This window comes from Malaclemys terrapin, chromosome 3 (assembly GCF_027887155.1).
Source record: "Malaclemys terrapin pileata isolate rMalTer1 chromosome 3, rMalTer1.hap1, whole genome shotgun sequence".
Classification (NCBI taxonomy): Eukaryota; Metazoa; Chordata; order Testudines; family Emydidae; genus Malaclemys; species Malaclemys terrapin.
Window position 1 is genome coordinate 160,627,008 of NC_071507.1, and position 21,923 is coordinate 160,648,930.

The 21,923-nt window shown below is 41.5% G+C and overlaps 1 protein-coding gene across 4 annotated transcripts in view; it reads right to left on the reverse strand.

The window, feature by feature from the left end:
• The window catches only part of PRIM2 (DNA primase subunit 2), a 278,681-nt gene that overhangs the window by 26,652 nt on the left and 230,106 nt on the right, over nt 1-21,923 (reverse strand). For all 4 annotated transcript variants that reach the window (XM_054024333.1, XM_054024331.1, XM_054024330.1 and 1 more), the window contains 2 exons: nt 15,360-15,486; nt 13,590-13,672 (listed from right to left, as the gene is read on the reverse strand). In XM_054024333.1, the coding sequence (XP_053880308.1) occupies nt 13,590-13,672; nt 15,360-15,486 (210 nt within the window). The remainder of the gene's footprint in view (nt 1-13,589; nt 13,673-15,359; nt 15,487-21,923) is intronic.

Sequence of the window (21,923 nt, forward strand, 5' to 3'; positions counted from 1 at the left end):
GGTCCTAGATGGTCTGTTGAACCTCTGTCGAAAGACCCGACGACTGCAACCAGGACGCCCGCCTCATTGGAATTGCCGAGGCCATGGTTCAGGCTGCAGAGTCTGCTGCATCTGAGGCTGCTTGGAGGGCTGCCCTGGCTACCACCCTACTCTCATCTAGGCTAACCAGGAATTCCTTCCTGGGTTCCTCTGGCAGTGCATCTGAGAACTTGGCCATTGACTGCCAGATATTAAAATCATAATGGCCAAGGAAGGCCTTGTGGGTTGGCCACTCTCAGACGGAGGCTGGATGTAGAATAAATCTTTATACCAAAGAGATTGAGCCTCTTAGTCTTCCTTGTTCTTAGGCGTCGATCCCAGCTGGCCCAGTCTGTTGTGCTCATTGGCTGCCGACACAACCAGTGAGCTTGGGGCAGGGGTGGGTATAAAGATACTCATACCCCTTAGAGGGGACATAGTATTTCTGCTCTGCCCACTTGGAGAGGGGGGCAGCGAGGAAGGTGTCTGCCACAGGGTCTTAGTGATTCTCACCACTCCCTCGTGCACCAGCAGTGCTACCCTGGCTGGGGCTGCCGCACTAAGTACATCAAACAAGGAGTCTGAGGGCTCTACCAACTCCTTGGCTTCCAGCCCCAAATTCAAGGTGACCCTCTTCAAGAGCTCCTAGTGACCTTTGGCATCATCCTGGGGAACCGGGTGAGAGGACCCCGCTATCATCTCGTCAGGTGAAGACGACAAGGAGGCAGGAATGGGTGGGTCTGTCAGCTCCGCCGCTTCTGCCATGGGAGCCTCAGTCAAGGCTGCCTGAACCTGGGAAGCCTGCTCTGACTCCACATCCAAGTCCAGGAGTGGGCAGGAGACTGCTGCCGACCATTTGTTGGATGCGCCCGAGGCCAGCTTGTACTCCTGTGATAGTTAGGGAAATCCCCAACGGTTCCAGAGTTGCCAGGGGGAAAGCTACTGGTGGCCCAGTGGGGAACACCAATGCCCCTGATGGGTGGCCCTATCTTGCGGGCAGCATCTCTTTCTCGCTGTCGGAGCCCGAGGAGGGGGATGATTCTATGTCCGGGGGACCAGGACGGTGCCAAGGCCACCTGTCTACCCTGATCCCATTGGCTCTAGCCCTGAACCTATGCTGAGAATCTGTAGGAGGGCGGTGGCTGTCAGTGTCACGATTCCAGGGACCGGTGGCAGTGTTCGGCAGATGAGCAATGGTACCCTGGCGATTGATGCCTGGGCTGTGCTGTTCCATCGCGTGGGAACATGAGCAAGTAGACTAGCATGTCACAGATTGTCAACACGCTCACAGTGACCCGTACTGGCAGTCTGGCGATGGGGCTCAGGGGACCAGCCTCTTGACCTTCTGGAGAGCTGCTATGTACTGGGAGAGCGGCTCAGGCGCTCTTGGCACAGGAACTCTGGAGACTAACTGGTGCTATGTCTCTGGGGTTCTGTGCCAGCCCACTGGCGATCATTGCCTCAAGCCCAAGAAACACTGCTGCGGTTCAGGCGAGTGCTGACAAGACATCCCCTGTGGCAAGGAGCGGTGATGCACTGATGGGAACCATTGGAAGGGTCCCAAGGCAGGTTTACCCCTCAAATGAGGCACATCTGTACCTGGGGTGGGTGGCACAGGCCTCCGGCATGGATGGCACCGCTATGGAGCCGAGTGCGTCTGCCAGTCCCCAGGGTGGCGGGAAGCTCTTGGAGCAGGCTTGACCGCTCAGCGGGAGTTGGGACCTGACCTCCGACCGGAGGGGAAAAACTGCCCCTCGCGAGTCTTTGCTCTCCTCCAGTCCTCTCCTTCCCTTTACAAGATGTAGGAGAACAGCCCTTCCCAGTCTTTATTTTTTGCTTTTTAGCCGGTACTGGGGATGTGGATTGGTGTCGGTCTGCAGTCGGTGCTGGCAGCACGCTCTGCACCGAGAGCACAGTGCTAGGAACAGAGTCCGATTCAGGCGGCGCTGAGGCTGGAGTAAAGGCTGTTTCCATAAGGAGTGCTCGGAGACGAATGCCCCATTCCTTTTTGGTCCGCAGTCTGAAACTTGTAAATACAACACTTGTTGCTAACATGGGTTTCAAACAGCTTATATGGTGATCACTGACTGGCATGGGTTTCTTGCAACAGTCACAAGGTCTGAAGCTCGGGGACAGGGCATGCCCTCTCCCTAGGCTAAGTCCCATTCGGGACTAACAAACTACTCTAAATCTACACTAAGGGAACTATAAAACTAACAATTTTATAACAACTATATACAAAAAATTCACAACTAGGCACAGTTGTGAGGAGTAGGCTTGCAGAGGCAAGGAGACATTCCAGCACAATCCCTGATTGAGGTGCAGCTTCTGGAACATACTTGAACACATTATTGTTTTTTTCAGTTTCAGGTCAGTTTCTAAACACCTCAGCATAACTCAGGCTGCTCTGTTAGGACTTTATTGTGACCTTTGGTTACTTACTGATATTGGGCATGTGCCATTCTGTTGCTGTTTGATATTTAATTTGTATTTTACAGTGAACAGCATGAATTTCTGACAGCTCCATTTCTATAGAACATATACATAAACATTATACTGACTTCTCTATCTGCTTTAAACCGTTTCCTCAAAATGCTCAGCTGTAGTCTATGAAATCATTCTTTCAGTTTTGCCACAGTTGATGCCCCATTAATACTCCTCAATTATTGCTTCTTGTAGGAAACAATATTTGGTCTCATGGTTTTCAGTATCCCTCATGTTGGTACTATTTTAGGTGATATTATTTTTTAATTGTGGTGATGCAATAGCTTCCTCAGAACTTGCCATCACCAGAACGGTTAAAATCCACTGCCAACAAACAAGGGCAATAATAACCCCCAAAGCACCTGCTCCATCAGAGTCTCTTCAAAAATATCTACACAGAGGTTCCACTACAAACAACCCTCCCTTAACTTTTCCCATTTCTTTTATAGGCCCCTGAGGCATAAACCTCAATTTTTAAGAGTGCTAGTAAAGAACACAATAAATATCTAATTGACGAGCAAGTACACATCTGAATGAAAAGAAGGTGTCAATATGTGAATATATTTGTTGCAGTAACCCCTGGATAGATTGTTAAATGAAGGTAGAAGTTTTCTAATTTTAAACTTTCAAATAAAATAATTTATATGCTAGTGTTTTTTTTCAGTTTCAGAAATCCACTGCTGAAAGTCTACTGTGTGAGCAAACTTAGCTCTGCCATTTCTGTGTCTGAGTGCTTAACTTTGCAACCTTCCAGTTTTTTAACATACTATTTTTAATTTAATACGTTTTTATACTTGTAAATTAGAAGTATCTGAAATTATATGTTTTGCAAACTCTATTTTCAGCTATTTCTGGGAGATACATTTTCTATTAATTCGCTGGCCCTTCCTGAGTTGACAGCTGTTCAGATTTAAATGACAGTAGTCAGATTCCTCAGTCTCCAAGGCTAAACTCTTAGATTTCTTCAGAGTTTCCCTCCCTTCCACAGTTTGGGAGGGAATATAAGGAAATTTCTGAGGCACAATCTAGATTAATATCACAGGCACAAGGAAGTACTATATATCTTCCTAGCTATTTTTAACATTTGGAATTTCTTCTGAATTTAATATGAATATATAAGTAGGGGCATTGCCAGCAGGTCGAGGAATGTGATCGTTCCCCTTTATTCGACATTGGTGAGGCCTCATCTGGAGTACTGTGTCCAGTTTTCGGCCCCACACTACAAGAAGGATGTGGAAAAATTGGAAAGAGTCCAACGGAGGGCAACAAAAATGATTAGGGGTCTGGAGCACATGACTTATGAGGAGAGGCTGAGGGAACTGGGATTGTTTAGTCTCCAGAAGAGAAGAATGAGGGGGGATTTAATAGCAGCCTTCAACTACCTGAAGGGGGGTTCCAAAGAGGATGGAGCTCGGCTGTTCTCAGTGGTGGCAGATGACAGAACAAGGAGCAATGGTCTCAAGTTGCAGTGGGGGAGGTCCAGGTTGGATATTAGGAAAAACTATTTCACTAGGAGGGTGGTGAAACACTGGAATGTTACTTAGGGAGGTGGTGGAGTCTCCTTCCTTGGAGGTTTTTAAGGCCCGGCTTGACAAAGCCCTGGCTGGGATGATTTAGTTGGGAATTGGTCCTGCTTTGAGCAGGGGGTTGGACTAGATGACCTCTTGAGGTCCCTTCCAACCCTGATATTCTATGATTCTAATATGATTTTTAGTTTGGAAGTGTTTTACTTTATACATTGTCTAAATGTACAAAATGTATCAATTTATTATTAGATTGTGGAATATTCTATTTATATGTTTTATTTCAAGTGATTTGTTGATTCTCTTTTTCCTTAATTCTCCTTTTGTAGTGTTCATTCATCTCCAATACTTTTTCCATACATGCTTCTCTCCCTTCTCTGTTCCTCTTTTAGGATTACAACTAATAAAATAAACAATATTCTCACTTGGGCAGTTAACAAGACTTCCAAATCAAAGACGGCCCATTCCTGTCCCAATGGCAAAAACCTATATTTTAATCCTGCCTTCAGTATTATGGTACTTTATTATAGCAGGCAGGTTCCTAAATCAACAGACTCTCTCAGCAGTACTTTATCTTTGTTATACAATATTTGTAAATTTAGAATACAGATTACATCTTATAAGAAAGTATCAGAGGGGTAGCCGTGTTAGTCTGAATCTGTAAAAAGCAACCGTGGGTCCTGTGCCACCTTTAAGACTAACAGAAGTATTGGGAGCATAAGCTTTCCTGGGTAAGAACCTCACTTCTTCAGATGCAAGCTCTCAGCAGATGACTTGCATCTGAAGAAGTGAGGTTCTTACCCAGGAAAGCTTATGCTCCCAATACTTCTGTTAGTCTTAAAGGTGCCACAGGACCCTCTGTTGCGTTTTACAGATTCAGACTAACACGGCTAACCTTCTGATACTTGACACCATGCAAGGTACTGCATTTAGCCGTATAGAATGGAAATCTATCTAAAGACTTGCATCTGAAGAAGTGAGGTTCTTACCCATGAAAGCTTATGCTCCTAATACTTCTGTTAGTCTTAAAGGTGCCACAGGACCCTCTGTCGCATCTTATAAGAAAGAAGAATTTAAATGGTCTAAATTTTTATCTTAAAATGTTGTAAACTTAGAAAGACTGGATACAAATATTTCCAAATGTGCTTTTTTTATAAAATCTTTTTATTTTCTTAGTATATCCCTCCTGCTGTTCAAATAGATTAGATTTGTTCTACATTGTTTTCATATATTTTCTCAGAACGCTTTTTCTTTGTCATCTCTTTCCCCTTCCATGTTGTCCATCCCTATTCCCCGCGCCGACACCCAATATGATTTTAGCTAACTTCACTTTAAATGCTGCTCTACTCTACCTCACCCACCATGGTGCTAGTTATATTAATAGTGATTGCAAACAATATATGCTAGGAAAGGCCTGAAGATTGAGCAGGGGAAATTACATCACAGAGCTATGGCCAGGCCAGGGCCCCAGCTGCGGGCGGGGCTGGAGCCAGGGCCAGGGCCAGGAGCCGAGTCCTGGCCTGGAGCCAGGTCTGTGGGGTGGGGAGGGGCAGAGCAGAGCTGGCGGCAGAGTGGAGCTAGGTGGCACTCCCTCCCCTCCCCCCTGTAGGGGCTAGCCTGAGCCCTGCTGAGCCCCCTGAATGTTCTCCATGTACCCCTAGGGTAGCACGCCCCATGGTTTGGAGACCACTGTTTTATAAGAAGTCAGAAATACATTTATTTTAATATACAGTAACTCCTCACTTAAAGTCGCCCCAGTTAAAGTTGTTTTGTTGTTATGTTGCTGATCAATTAGGGAACATGCTCGTTTAAAGTTGTGCAATGCTCCCTTCTAACATCGTTTGGCAGCCGCCTGCTTTGTCCACTGCTTGCAGGAAGAGCTGCCTGTTGCAGCTAGCTGGTGGGGGCTTGGAACCAGGGTGGACCAGCAACCCTCCTAAGTTCCCTGTGCAGCGGCTGCCAGCAGGCTAACAATTGAAGCTATCCCTCCCCCCACTGCCATGTGCTGCTCCTGCCCTCTGCCTTGGAGCTGCTCCCCGAGCCTCCTGCTTGCTGTGCAGGGTGGGGGGAGAGAGGGGGCTAATGTCAGGATGTCCCCCTCCCCCCTGCTCCTACACCCCGCTTACCCCTTCTTCTCCATATAGAGCAGGGTGGGGACACAGACAGAGAGAGACAGAGAGAGCCTGGGGCAGCAGCTGCTCTCTCAACTTCCTGATCCACTTAAAAAGACAATACACTTAAGAGTGGGTCAGCTTACTTAAGGGGCAGTGTGCATGTCTCTCTCTCTCCCACACACAAGGTGTATGTCTGCCTCTGTCTGCTATGCTATCTCCCCTCCCCTCCATTCCTGCTGCCTTGTAGAATGTGAGGCTACATTAACAATGTATTAACCCGTGAGAGCTCAGCCAAGTGCTAGTTCATCATTTAGCACAGGGGTTCTCAAACTGGGGGTCGGAACCCCTCAGGGGGTCATGAGGTTATTACATGGGAGGTCGCGAGCTGTCAGCCTCCACCCCAAACCCTGCTTTGTCTCCAGCAATTTATAATGGTGTTAAATATATAAAAAAGTATTTTTAATTTATATGGGGGGGGTCGCCCTCAGAGGCTTGCTATGTGAAAGGGGTCACCAGTACAAAAGTTTGAGAACCACTGATTTAGCAGCAAGGTGTTCCCTGGGAAATATCCCACTCTCTTCCACCCTCTAACTTCACCACCTCAACCAAGCTTCACTATTACATTGTTTGTTTAAAACGTATAGTGTGTGTGTGTGTGTGTGTGTGTGTGTGTGTGTGTGTATATATATAGATAGAGAGATAGAGAGAGAGAGTTTTTTGTCTGGTGAAAAACATTTCCCTGGAATCTACCCACCCCCCCACTTACATTAATTCTTATGGGGAAATTGGATTTGCTTAACATCGTTTTGCTTAAAGTCACATTTTTCAGGAACATAACTACAACGTTAAGTGAGGAGTTACTGTATTACAAATATAAAGTCTAATGCTACACAACCCTATGCCAGGTGTCCATTTAGCCACATGACTTTCTAAGGCCATATTCTGAACTTCTTCAGATGCATGGAGTGGGTTTTTTACCCACATAAGCTTAGGCCCAAATAAATCTGTTAGCCTTTAAGGTGCCACCGGACTCCTCATTGTTTTTGTGGATACAGACTAACATGGCTACCCCCGATACTTAAATCCTTAAGATTAACTGACTAAGATGAACATTAGCTATAACTTGAGCTTTGACTAGCCAGTCATCCAGGAAAGGATAGACATGCACTCCTAATCTCCAGAGGAATATTGCTACCGTGGCCATACATTTTGTGAACACCCGAGGAACTGCAGATAGGCCAAATGGAAACACCACGAACCAGCAATGCGAGTGTTTCACTATCAATCTGAGGAACTTTCTGTGCCCTTGGTATATCAACACATGAAAGTAGAATGCTCTTAAATCGAGGGCAGCGTACCCGTCTCTGGGATACAGAGAGGGAATAATGGATGCCACGGTGACCATGAGAAACTTTATCTTTTTGAGAAAGTTGTTGAGCTGACACAGGTCTAAAACAGGTCTGAGACCTTCCTTGGCTTTTGGGCTTAGGAAAGAAACCCTTCCCTCTTAAATTCTGCAGAACCTCTGAAGGAGAAATTAAACATCCTGGACCAGAAGTTCTTCATGAGAGGATTCCTTGAAGGAGAGGGAGGGTGGGAAGGAGGAGTAGAAATAAATTGGAGGGTGCATCCCACTTCTACATTGCTCAACATCCAATGTGGTGATATGGGACCAAGCACTGAAGAAATGGGAAAGGTGGCTTGCGAACAATGAAAAAATGGGGTCTGGCATCCTGGGAATTGGTACATCATCCTTGAGAATCCCATTAAAATGCCTGCTTAGAACCCCCTGAATGTCAAGGTGGGCAGGCATTGAAGCAGAGGGAGAAGGAGAAGGTGGTCTATCCATATAACTCCTACTCTTTTTTCATGTCAGGCTTAAAGTCCCTGCAAATTTGGCAACAATCCACAATAAGAGCTTCCCTAAGGCTCTTCAAGCAATTTGAGTGCAGGTCAATCACGGGCATAGCCTTATTGCAGGAAACGCAAGGCTTGAAGCCCAGTTACTGAGGCATCCCAGAGCACTGGAAGTCAACCTAAACCCTGAGATGAATAAAAAAAATCTAACTAACTAAATACTAATAACCTTAATAACACTATTTATAATACAAGAGAACACAGTACACTGAGAGAACTTGCAAATGCAAGCAGAGCAGTTCCAGAGACTATCATGGTTTGATGCCAGTATAGTATGGAAGCAGAGGGTGCTCAAGTGCCCCCATGGGCATGTGCAAACCAAGAGTGGAATGCATATGTGCAATTATTTGAAGAATGCTACATCTCATAGACACAATATAAGCTCAAAAATCAGCATACACCCGAATTTAAAAAAAAATCTTATCTATACCCATTTATGGCATCCATTTATAGAGATATTTATGGATATATCTGTTGAAGAATAAATCCATATATATTTGGACTATATTTTATGAAACCAAACTAAAGCAAGTCTTAAATGTGTTTCCTGAGCATAGCTTGCATAGTACAGGTTCCCACCTGTGTTGTTTTTAACAGAAACATCATTTATTTTCTTTTTTTTTTTTTGCCGTTCTGTTGTAAATCCTAATTTCATAGGATCCACCCTTAATGGAACAAATGGTATTTTCATAGAATCATAGAAGATTAGGATTGGAAGAGACTCAAAGTCATGTAGTCCAACTCCCTCCTCAAAGCAGGAACAACACCAATTAATCATCCCAGCCAGGGCTTTGTCAAGCTGGGCCTTCAAACCTCTAATAATGGAGATTCCATCACCTCCCTAGGAAACCCATTCCAGTGCTTCACCACCCTCCTAGTGAAATAGTTTTTCCTAATCTCCAACCTTGACCTCCCCCACTGCAACTTGAGACCATTGCTCCTTGTTCTGTCATCTGCCACCACTGAGAACAGCCAAGCTCCATCATCTTTGGAAACCCTTTCAGGTAGTTGAAAGCTTCTGTCAAATCCCACCTCACTCTTCTTTTCTGCAGACTAAATAAGCCCAGTTCCCTCAGCCTCTCCTCATAAGTCATGTGCTCCAGCCCCCTAATCATTTTTATTGCCCTCTGCTGGACTCTCTCCAATTTGCCCACATCCTTTCTGTAGTGGGGGCCAGAAACTGGATGCAATACTCCAGATGTGTCCTCACAAGTGCCGAATAGAGGGGAATAATCACTTCCCTCGATCTGCTGGCAATGCTCCTACTAATGCAGCCCAATATGCCATTAGCCTTCTTGGCAACAAGGGCACTCTGCTGACTCATATCCAGCTTCTCATCCACTGTAATCCCCAGGTCCTTTTCTGCAGAACTGCCACTTAGCCATTCAGTCCCCAGCCTGTAGCAATGAATCGGATTCTGCCATCCTAAGTGCAGGACTCTGCACTTGTTCTTGTTGAACCTCAGATTCCTTTTGGCCCAATCCTCCAGTTTGTCTAGGTCACTCTGGATCATGTCGCTACCCACCAGCATATCTACCTTTCTCCCCCAGCTTAGTGTCATCCATGAACTTGCTAAGGGTGCAATCCATCCCATCACTCAGATCATTAATGAAGATGTTGAACAAAACCGGCCCCAGGACCGACTGTTGGGGAACTCCGCTTAATACCGGCTGCCAACTAGACATTGAGCCGCTGATCACTACTCGTTGAGCCCGACGATCTAGCCAGCTTTCTATCTAATTATAGTCCATTCATCCAATCCATACTTCTTTAACTTGCTGGCAAGAATACTGTGGAAGACCGTATCAAAAGCTTTCCTAAAGTCAAGGTATATCACGTCCACCACTTTCCCCATATCCATAGAGCCAGTTATCTCATCATAGAAGGCAATCAGGATGGTCAGGCATGAATTGCCCTTGGTAAATCAATGTTGACTGTTCCTGATCACCTTCCTCTCCTCCAAGTGCTTCAAAATGGATTCCTAGAGGACCTGCGCCATGATTTTTCTGGGGCTGAGGTGAGGTTGTAGTTCCCCGGATTCTCCTTCTTCCCTTTTTTAAAGATGGGCATTACATAGACTCAGCATAGAACGTTAAACAACTTTTTAGAACTTCACTGACAGCCAAAGTAATTTGCAAGTCACTAAATTAGTACACAAAACCGTATCACCAAAAATAAAAATTAAGCATGTATCACACTAAAAGATTTTAATTCTACAGAATTTATTATAGTGGATAACTATGCTTTTTTGTACTTACCTGTGGAGAGCAATTATTGCTTGTCATCTATCAAACTGAGCTATGTGTGATTACATTCTAATCAAACCCTGGGAAGTACATCATAGGACAACTGTGCTATTTAAATGGCAGAAGATGCCAGTAGGCTGTTCATACTGTTAGTGTAAGAATTTAATTTTTTTTGATTTCTTGTACAAATGCTTTTCTGGCAATTTCTGACAAAATCCAATATGGAAAAACAACAGCCTTTAAGTCCATTTAAAGATCTACATTAGTTCAAATAACTGTGGCATAAAGGACAATCTAGGAATTATTAGCTGATCTACAGCTGTAGATGCAATTCCCTTACGTGTATCTGAGGAGCCCATATGTAAAAGCATAGTACATTTGGAATCCAGCCTTCTGCGCTACATGATTAACTGATTTTAACTGGGGAAGAGAGAACAGTATATACCAGTGAACTGAAACATTCACATATTGCTCCATGACCTTTTATCTTTGTCCTACATATTTGAGGTTTGAGCCTATGGAAACATACTCCCATGCATATGCCTATTTCTGCACACAGCTTGGAAAGTGTACCTTATGGGTATATTTTTAAAGCTGTAGAGGGGGACTTATTTGAACAACTTTGATAAGTTTTGTGAATTGGACAGCTAAATCCCTGGTCACAACTCTGAAAGTTTACCCCAAATGTTTTTAATTTAATTTTTACATTTACATCAATCATTTTACCTTCTCTGCTTTTGTCAAATATCAGTGTGTCCTATTGCTATTCTTCCCAACCGAAAATATTTTTTTTCTAGCTGAAATTTCGTCGACTAGTAAATAATATTGTTTCTTTGGACTGCAGCCTCCATTCCCACCCCTAAACTCCAGCAATGGGTAGGAACTGCCTACCCACCTGGTTTACAGAGGGTTTCTTTTTTTTTTTTTAATAATTTAACTAGTTCAATAAGGGTGGCGATTTTTTTTTACGTAATTAGTTAAATCCTAGTGTGGATGCAGTTATATCAGTATAAATATGTCTTATACTAGTATAGCCTATTCCTGGAAATTTACTTTTAATATAAAAAGATTACAAATATAATAAAAATATAATAAAAACAGTATAACTGCATCCACGCTAGGGGCTTGCAACACTTTAAATATACCAGTTTCAAACAAATATAGTTAAAGTGGTACAAAAACTGTATAGACTCACTTTGAGAATAATACAACTACATTGCATTAATGTAAAGAACTACAGTGATAAGAAAACATGGGCATTTTAGGCTCAAATTTATTTTAATAACTATTGTTGTGTGAGAATTGCTCCTGTAGAATGGGAGCAACCAGCCTTCTGATACATTTTTTTTTTTTAATATAAGGCAGGTGGCATGACTCAATGAATAAGTCACTGGACATAGATTAAAGATAATTTATTTTTATTTTTGGGTCTGTCACTATTCTGTTATGTGAATATGAGCAAGTGACTTCACCTGTCTTCAATCTCAGTTTCCCTAATTATAAAATGGGAATAAGAATACTTACCTTTGCTCAGAAAGCACTTTGAGATTTACAGAGGAAAAAGGCAAATTACATTACTATTAATAATTAAGAAAATAGTACTTTCAAGGGAGTTGGTGATAATGGCTTCAGAGATGCTACCTCAGTGAAGCCAATTCCTACTTTAGGAAACAAATATAACTTACCTGAGCTAAGGAACTATGATGAATATAAAGAAACTACTCCCTCATCCAAGTACATAGGATCATAATCTCAGATGAACCAGATGAATTGGTGTTGGTCCTGCTTTGATCAGGGGATTAGACTAGATGACCTCCTGAGGTCTCTTCAACCCTAATATTATATGATTCTATGATATCAACACATACCAAAGGCCCACTAAGTGGCTGTTTCCCACCACTGTCTCTAATGATCAATGTGGGAAATGTGGGAAAAATCTCAACCGGCACCAAAGTTTGAAGCACATAAAAAGAGAAGAAACTCAATGAAGGTATCACTGATAGCTGACATTGCTTAAGACAAATAAATAATGTGTTATTTACTGGCCTGAGGTGCCGGTTGAGATTTTTCCCACAACTGATCATTAGAGACATTGGCTATTGATTTGCAACTTGTAGAGTGAGGTCTTTCATTAGGGGACATTACTTTTATCTGGATTAATAAAAATAAAAACAAAACAAAATATAGTCCTGTGAGAGAGACCCTCAGTTTGGGGCCTTCCAGAACTGGCTAAGGATATGTAGCCTATACATAAATACTATAGACTATTGCTATTTAATCTGTACACTGACTGTTTCTGCAGCAGGCATCCAATAAAGACATTTCAATGGGGCTTTCAAATTTTCCTCTCACTAGTTCAACTATCTGTGTATGCCAGATTCCTTATCTTTCACATTACGAGGGCAGGAAAAATATTTTCTGTTGATTATAGCCTTAAAATAGGTTTTGGCCATCTCAAGTACATTTTTTTTTAAACTTCTCTGCTGGACTTTCTCAGTTGAGCTCTGTGATCCATTTGGCTTCCTACAGCAAGGGACTTGGTTGTCCTTTTACACAACCAATTCCTCAGCCAGCCCAACAGTGCAAGAAACTACCACCCCAATGTCAAAACATTCTTATTCTTTCAACATCTCTTAGTTACATCAGGTTTTCAGCAACATTTTATTAATGCTCCCTTTTAAGAAGGTACTGAAATCTTTGTAAGATTTTGCAAAACAGTATAACGTACTTTTATTGATTAAGGTAGTTCAGTACAATGAGACAAATATTAAAACAAATATATGTGGAACTAATGGATTATTAGAATTTTATATTATATAGCACAGTGACTAATGCATATCACAACTTCCATTGACTACACAGCACTGTAACTTTCACACTTTCAGACAAGATTAAAAAACAATTCCCAAAAAAGAATAATGCTGCCATTAACTGCCAACTTCATTAAGAATCTTTAATAATAAATTGCTGTAAAATACATTTAAAAGAGAATAGTGCTAAATCCCTTATTGTCCCCACTGCAATATAAAAAATAACTAATGTTGTAAATTTATGAGCCAATAAGTTGAAAAAAAAGTATGACTCCATTTAGCTGCAGGGTGAAAACATTATCAGCAAAAGTAATAATGCAGAAAAGCCACAACTCTGATTTAATTCTTTTACAAGAAGAGAGATTTCACCTACACTCTGACAAGTTGTACATAGCATTGCTACATGGATATTAAATGAAACTGAAAAGCAGTGCCCGATTCCTCATTACTGAGGAGTCCAAACAGAATACACCCTACCTGAGTTATCCCAGTGGTAGGAATCTTGTATGACTGCAGCTTCTGCTTCAGTAGCTCAGGATCACTGTGGCGGAATGGGCACCCTGACGGGGAATAAGAAACAAGCACACAAACAAGGCTATTTACCCAAGAGTTAGCACAATAATACACTCGAGAGACTGACTAAGCTGTTCTTAATTGTCTAACAGCTTATTAATAAAGAAGTTAATTGCCCATGTGTGCAATTGTTTTACTCTTTTTTTACAAGATTACTTCATTGTATGGTTATCAGGGCATTACAGGCTCAAGAGTTACATAATGCACTACAACATAAGCAGGCCAAGATTCACATTCATTGAATGGAAAACAGTTTTAATTAGGTTCCTTATTAAGGGACACAAACAGTCACAAAACAGCTATCACACTGTTACATTTAAAATAATCTCAAATACAAAAAGTAACATTAGGCTGTGATGAACACACACAACAGATAGGAAAACTAACGTAGAAGGGGACTTGATCCTTAAAAGGGACAAAAGTATTTATTCCATAGTGAAAATATCTTCAAGAATCCCATCGCTGAAAACAAACAAAAGCAATTCTTGTTGCACACAAAATCAAATGAGTGACTTATTACTAGTAAATACAGGTTGTGTGTGTAAAGCATCTAAGGGTGTGTCTACACTACAGTGGGGAAAAAGCTTCACAGCCTCGTTAGACAGACTTATGCTAGTGGGGATTGTGCTAGTGCACTAAAAATAGTTGTGTGGACATTGCAGCACCGGGAGAGACTCAGGCTAGCCACTCAAACTCAGACCCAGGGGATAGGGTAGGCTTGAGCTTGGGTGGCTAGCCCAAGCTCTGCCAGTGCAGCAACATATTCACAGTGCTATTTTAGCACGCTAGCAGGAGCCCCACTAACACAATCTGTCTAACCAGGCTGAGAGGCTCACTTCCATCTGTAGTGTAGACATATCCTAAGAGACCGAAGAGCACAAGTCCCCTTGAATTAATGCCTTTAATTTCTTAGGAACTTTTGAAAGTATCTCCCATAATGCAATGTACTGCACACACACACACACACACACACACACACACACACACACACACACAGAAGCTGTCAAACAGCAGCTCAGCTGGACGAATAGTCCAAGACACCACTTATCTGCCATAGTCTTTTCAAAATAAGTTAGGATCAAGGGGTGGATAAAAGTCTACTCTAGGAACAGAAGGTCCTCCAGAAAATGTCATGCAGGGAGAAGTGTAACATTTATGAAACTTAATGAAAAGGAGAGTTTTATGTATCATTCTATACCCAGGACTGGGTCAGATTTAGAGAAATATGTAAAGTCGAGATGTTAAATTTCTTAATTAATCTTAGTTTATTAACCAGACTGACCATGAGATTCAAAGATGAACACTATTGCTGAAGGATTAGCCTATTAAAAACTAAATGGATGCAATATTACTGGAGTATGTTAGCCAGCTTGAAAGTAGAGCTGTAAGAAACTTCAGTGCCTGTCTTCTAAGACACTTACAAAGCAAATTGGAAAGTGGGAAAAAGATTAGTGAAGAGCTTAGTAGAGAGCATATTGAAGTACAGCTGAATGAATTTCTCTTGCCTGATCTAATAAGTCAAATCACCAGAAGAGTAAGAGCACTAGCTTGTCAGCAATGATTGGCATAAGCTACTAACTACTAACTCCTGCCAGTAATACAACCATCCGATCAGTTCTCTTCCAGAGCTTCTGGGTTCCATGCACTGTGAACATGTCAGTTACAAATACTCACCATGATAATCCCCTTGACTTGGTGGATTGGACAGGATAATCTTCATGCAGCTGAATGGTGTATAATCAGTCCTCTTGCCTTCTTTTCCATAGTTATGGCGGATGCTGTAGGCATACCCTTTGTCAAACTGAATGATAAAAATATTTAAAAGCAGATTATTTGCATGTGAACTGCACATTGTGTCAGTGATTCCAGCTACTCTACAGGATGAAATATTGGACTATGAAAATATACCTGCCAAAACCATTCAAATGAAAAAAGCTGAAACCAAGTTATTGTTTTTGAAAGAGAGAGAGAGAGAGAGAGAGAGAGAGAGATTAAACTGCATTATGATCTAAAAAGGTAAAGATTTTATTTAAACTGCAGTAATGGTATTTCACAAAGATGAAGACTTCAAACTTTTGAACACTCTGACAGATGGCTGCGTAGCTGGTCCATGGGCCCCTGAGGCGATGTCTACACTGCAATTAAGTACCCACAGCTGGCCTATGTCAGCTGACTTGGGCTCGGGCTGTAAAATTGTGGTTCAGATGTTCAGGCTTGGGCTGGAACCCAGGTTCTGGGACCCCACCCACTCGGAGGGTTCCAGAGCTCAGGTTCCAGCCCGAGCTCAAACATCTGCATTGCAATTTTACAGCCCTGCAGCCTCAGCCCAAGTCAGCTGATCCAGGCCAGCCATGGGTGTTTAATCGCTGTGTAGACATACCCTTAGTAAGACCATGGAACTTTAATCACTGCCTTGTTAAAGGCTGCGAGGCTCTAGCCCGTGGAACTTTGATCAGTCCAGCTGTTTGAAGTCTCTGAGTGGTTAATCACTCAGCAGTGGTGAGCTGAAGTAAGCAGGGAAGACTTGGTATAAAAGTCATTTAATGGGTGAACTCAAGATCTGCAAACAGCGGCAGCTGGAGAGGAGTTTCGGAGAGAGTTAGAGGGAGAGTATGAAAGGGTTTCATTCCAGATTCAGCACTACATGTGATATCAAGATGTCCAGCAGATGTGCCATATTCTCTTTCCTGCCCGAAGACCGAAGAGATTTGCTATGCATGAAGTGCAAATTGGTGGCCGTGCTAGAAGAAAATATTCTTGAATCGAAGAGGTAAAGTGAGACGTTACTAAGAATCAGAGAAGCTGAGGAGTTCCTAGACAACTAGATTCTGGAAACACCAGTACCCTCGTTCAAGGAAGAATGGAGCAGGCCACAAAGGAATTGGAGAGTGAGGAAGACAGAGAGAAGGCCTGGAAGTTTGTAACCACTTGAGGCAAGATGTCATGCATTCTACATGGTTGGAGATAGAGGAGGATAAGCAGATTGTGGCCACCAGAAAGAAGAGAAGCAGAAGGAATTCCACACAGCTGGAAATTTCAAATCGATACCAAATCCTCAACATGGAAGCTACAGAAGACATGTCTAAAGATCCAGCAGGCCCAAGGGAATGGAGAGATGCATGGGACACATGTGGATGGCACCTTGACCCAAACTGTAAACATACAAACAAACAAAAACAGAAGAAAGATGATCCTTATGGGAGATTCAATACTCAGAACATCCAAAGAACATTTCTACAAGGAACAGACAGACAATAAGAGACCATGCTACCTTTCTGGAGCCAAGACACAAGATGTCACTCTAAAACAGGACAGGCTTCTGAAGTCTATGGGTAAGGATCATCCACTGGTGATGGCTCATCTCAGACTTCATTGTGGGATATCTCACAGATAATAGATGACTTCAGGAAACTCAGAAGTGTGCTGAAGAATAATGTTCAAGCAATCCATTCTGAGATCCTTCCTGTCCCATGAGCAAAAGAAGGCAGAAGATTCTGGAAAAGAATCATTGGGTAGACAAGTTGTGTAGGATGGAGGGTTTTGGTTTTGTGGAATATCAGTCCACCTACCATGAGGAGAGGAGGCTATATTGTTTGGATGGCCTCAAATCAGTAGGAGGACTAATCTCCTTAGGAACAGGCTGCATAGAGTAGTCAGGAGGGGGTTAAACTAATAACAAAAGGGAGGGTAAAAAGAGGGAAGATGTGAGCACTCAGCACAAAAATCGAGATGTTGAGAACAAAATTAATCAAGAAACCAAAGGATATAAAGAAGAGAAATTCCTAGATTGCCTATACACTAATGCTAGTAACATGGGTAACAAACAAGATGGACTGGAATTGCTCATTTATGAGCATAAATTTGATCTAGCTGGTATTACTGAAACCTGGTATGTTAAAATAAATGATTACAACCTATTTAGGAAGGATCAAGAGGACAAAAGGAGAGAGGAAGTGGCATTATCTGTTTCCTAGTCATTGATAATGCAGAAGTTAATGACCTTGAATGCTTATGGATCAATGTCCTAACAGATAAAGCATAAGAATAGGGTATTCACTGATGTTTGCTACAGCCCACACTAGAGAACAGGATGACTGGTTTCTTACACATCAATATATAACGTGTAGGGAAAAAACCCTGCACATCAATTTGAGTGACATATGCTGGAAGCCTCAGGTTTCCATTATTAAAACATCCTTGGAATTTCTAAACATTATAAATGAGAATTTCCTAACTCAAAAGGTCTTGCAGCCAACATGGGTGAATTCTATATTAGACTTAGTCCTAACAGCTAAAGAGGAAGTGATCACAGAAGTAAAAGTTAATGGTAGCATAGGTACAAGTCTTCATGACATGATCACATTTACAATGTGCAAGCAGAATAAAGTCCAGACCAGTAATATATATGCTTGGTGCTTTAATTGGGCCAATTCCACAAAGCTGAAAATAATTACGAGTCAAATCAACTGGGAGGAAGAATTTAATCAGAAAAATGTGAATGATAAGAATTCCTCACTAGATGTCCAAAAAAAGACAAAAATCACACAATTGAGGAAGAATGCTGTGCTAGTTTAAAAGCCAATTTGGTTTAGAGGGGAAGTGAAGGCTTCTGTAAAAATAAAAATAGAAAAACTAATATATAGCAAATGGAAGAAAGGAGAGGCTGATGGTAATGAATACTAATCAGAAGTTAGGAATTGTAGAAAATTGATAAGAGAAACCAAGGGACACAAGGAAAAAATCTATGGCCAACAGAGTTAAGGACAATGAGAAGGAAGTTTTTAAATACATTCGGAACAAAAAGAATTCTGACATAGAATTGGTCCAATTGCTAGATAGTTATGGTAGAATTATAACAACAAAGCAGAAAAGGCAGAAGTGTTCAATAAATATATCTCTTCTGTATTTGGGGAAAAGCAAACAATGCAATCTCATCTATTTTATTAATAGGCAGCAGGTTTAAAACAAATACAAGGAAGTTCTTCTTCACGCAGCGCACAGTCAACTTGTGGAACTCCTTACCTGAGGAGGTTGTGAAGGCTAGGACTACAATAGCGTTTAAAAGAGAACTGGATAAATTCATGATGGTTAAGTCCATTAATGGCTATTAGCCAGGATGGGTAAGGAATGGTGTCCCTAGCCTCTGTTTGTCAGAGGATGGAGATGGATGGCAGGAGAGAGATCACTTGATCATTGCCTGTTAGGTCCACTCCCTCTGGGGCACATGACATTGGCCACTGTCGGTAGACAGGATACTGGGCTAGATGGACCTTTGGTCTGACCCGGTACAGCCGTTCTTATGTTCATGTTATCAAATGGTGATGAGAACATTATTTCCATTCCACTATCATCTTTGGAATATGTTAAACAGAAGCTACTAAAGTTAGACATTTTTAAAATCAGCAGGTCCAGATAATTTGCATCCAAGAGTTTTAAAAGAGCTGGATCATTAATTTGATTTTCAATAAATTGTGGAGCACTGGAGGAATTCCAGAAGACAGGGAAAAAGCTAATGTTGTGCTAATTTTTAAAAATGGTCAATGGAATGAGCTGGATAATTATAGGCTTGTCAGCCTGACGAGAATCCCAGACACGATAATGGAGCGGCTGATAAGGGACTCAATTAATAAAAAACTAAAGGAGGGTAATGTAATTAATGTCAGTCAACATGGGGTTATGGAAAATAGATCTGGTCAAACTAACTTGAAATCTATTTTTGATGAGATTGCAAGTTTGTTTGATAAACATAATAGTGTTGATACTTAGACTTCGGTAAGGCATTTGACTTGGTACCACATGACATTTTGATTAAAAAACTAGAATGATATACAATTAATGTGGCACACATTAAATGGATTAAAAACTGGATAAATGAAAAATTTCAAAAGAAGAGTGTAAAGCGGGAATCATCACTGAATGGATGTTTCCAGTAGAGTCCCCCAAGGACTGGTTCTTGGTCTACACTATGTAACATCCTTATCCTGACCTGAAAGAAATCATAAAATCATCACTGATAAAGTTTGCAGATGAGACAAAATTGGAGGAGTGGTAAGGAAGGAAGAAGACAGATTATTGATTCAGAGCATTCACGATCGCTTGGCAAGCTGGATGCAAGCAAAAAATATGCATTATAATATAGCTAAATGTAAATGTGTACACCTGGAAACAAAGAATGTAGCCAGACTTACTGGATGGGGGACTCTATTCTGGGAAGCAATGATTCTGAAAAAAGTTTTGGAGGTTGTGATGAATAATTAGCTGAACATGACCTCCCAGTGTAACATTCTGGCCAAAACAGCTAAGGCGAACCTGGAATGCATGAACAGGGGAATCTCAAATAGGAGAGGTTATTTTAACTCTATTTGGCACTGGTGAGAGACAGGTGGAATACTGTGTCCAGTTCTGATGTCCACAATTCCAGAAGGATGTTGATAAATCAGAGAGGGTTCAGAGAAGAGCCATGAGAATGGTTAAAGGATTAGAAAAAATGCCTTATAGTGATACACTCAAGGAACTCAATGTAAGCTTAACAAAGAGAAGGTTAAGGGATAACTCGATTACAGTCTACAGGTACCTGAATGGGGAATATATATATTTAATTATGGGCTCTTCAATATAGCAAAGAAAAGTATAATAGGATCCAATGACTGGAAGTTGAAGTTACACAAATTCAGATCAGAAACAAGGCATATTTTTTTATTGGTGATAGTAATTAATCATTAGTAATTTTCTAAAAGATCTATCTAGACATTATTTTGGGGAAGTTCTATGTGGTACAAAGGAGGTCAGACTAGATGGTCCCTTAGATCCTTGGAATCTATGGGAATGGAGCAGTTAGGGTCATTTGAATCATTAGTTTTCATACATTCTACAACAGTGGCCCATAGTGAAATATTTAAAGAAAGATTATTCTCATCAGGATTACACAAAGTAGCCCACACATTCCTTAACAACAGTGCACATTATTTCAGAGAATTTAAGGTAAAGAAGCTTGGAAAAATATATTGAATGCCAACATATCAGAGTACCATTTTCCTAAGGTCTGCAGTTTTTGACATTTAACTGGTTAGTCAGGGTGAGCACCTTACTTTCAAGTTCACAATCTTGTGTTGCTCTCCCAAGGGATATAGCTTTTGCTCATGCTCCTATTTTTTTTTTCCTTGTGGCTGACTCCTCTAAAGTTTATGTTGATGTTCTAAATTGAGGAGCTGAATTTTAGCAAATTCTGCTTGAGTATCAATACACAACAGCACCATGTAGAAGAACAGCTGTACTCTCTTTAAAGTTTAAATTCTTGTAATTAACTCTTTATGTAAAACTTTGTCTCTGGATTAGGTTTAATTAGCAATTGCATCGATTTCTGTCTGCTTGTCACAAACTACTGAAAAGGCTTTTGTGGCTTTTTTTTTTTTCCTGTTCCTTTCTACATAAGAAAGGCCATACTGGGTCAGACCAATAGTCCATTGTCGGAGAAAAACAGAGTTCTCACTATTTGTTTAGGTATAGCAAGTCAGATGCTCACAATTGCGCAGAGGGAGAGAGCTAAGCAGGTCTCTCAACAGGTAAACAATTACAGCAAGCATTTATACTTTTTGTTACAGACAATAATGAGCAACAGTTGCATTTTGTTTATACATAGGCCATTTTGATATCTCATTTCTTTACTTGTTTTGACTTTTGCCAACATACAATATTTTCTATACCTTATTTACACAAGGTCTTCTACACCTTATTTATACCAGGTCATAATGACTTCTTACACAGTTCTTTTTCACTCGCCTCACACAATCTTTGCTTCTACAAATCTCGCGTTATCAGGGTTACAGTTAGCCTGACTCTTGCTAACGAACTGTCATGTATTGCATTCTCTTCCTGTCAGTTCTTTTTCTGCTTTCACACCATCTAGCTCAGTATCCTCTCTTCCTACAGTGGCCAATGCCAGGTGCCCCAGAAGGAATGAACAGAACAGGTAATCATCAAGTGATCATCCCTGTCGCCCATTCCCAGCGCTTCTGGCAAACAGAGGCTAGGGACACCATCCCTACCCATCCTGGCTAATAGCCCTTGATGGACCTATCCTCCATTAATTTATCTAGCTCTCTTTTGAATCCTGTTATAGTCTTGGCTTTCAAAACATCTTCTGGGAAGGAGTTCCAGAGGTTGATAGTGGTTCTGTGAAAAAAATACTTCCTTTGTTTGTTTTAAACCCGCTGCCTATTAATTTCATTTGGTGACTCC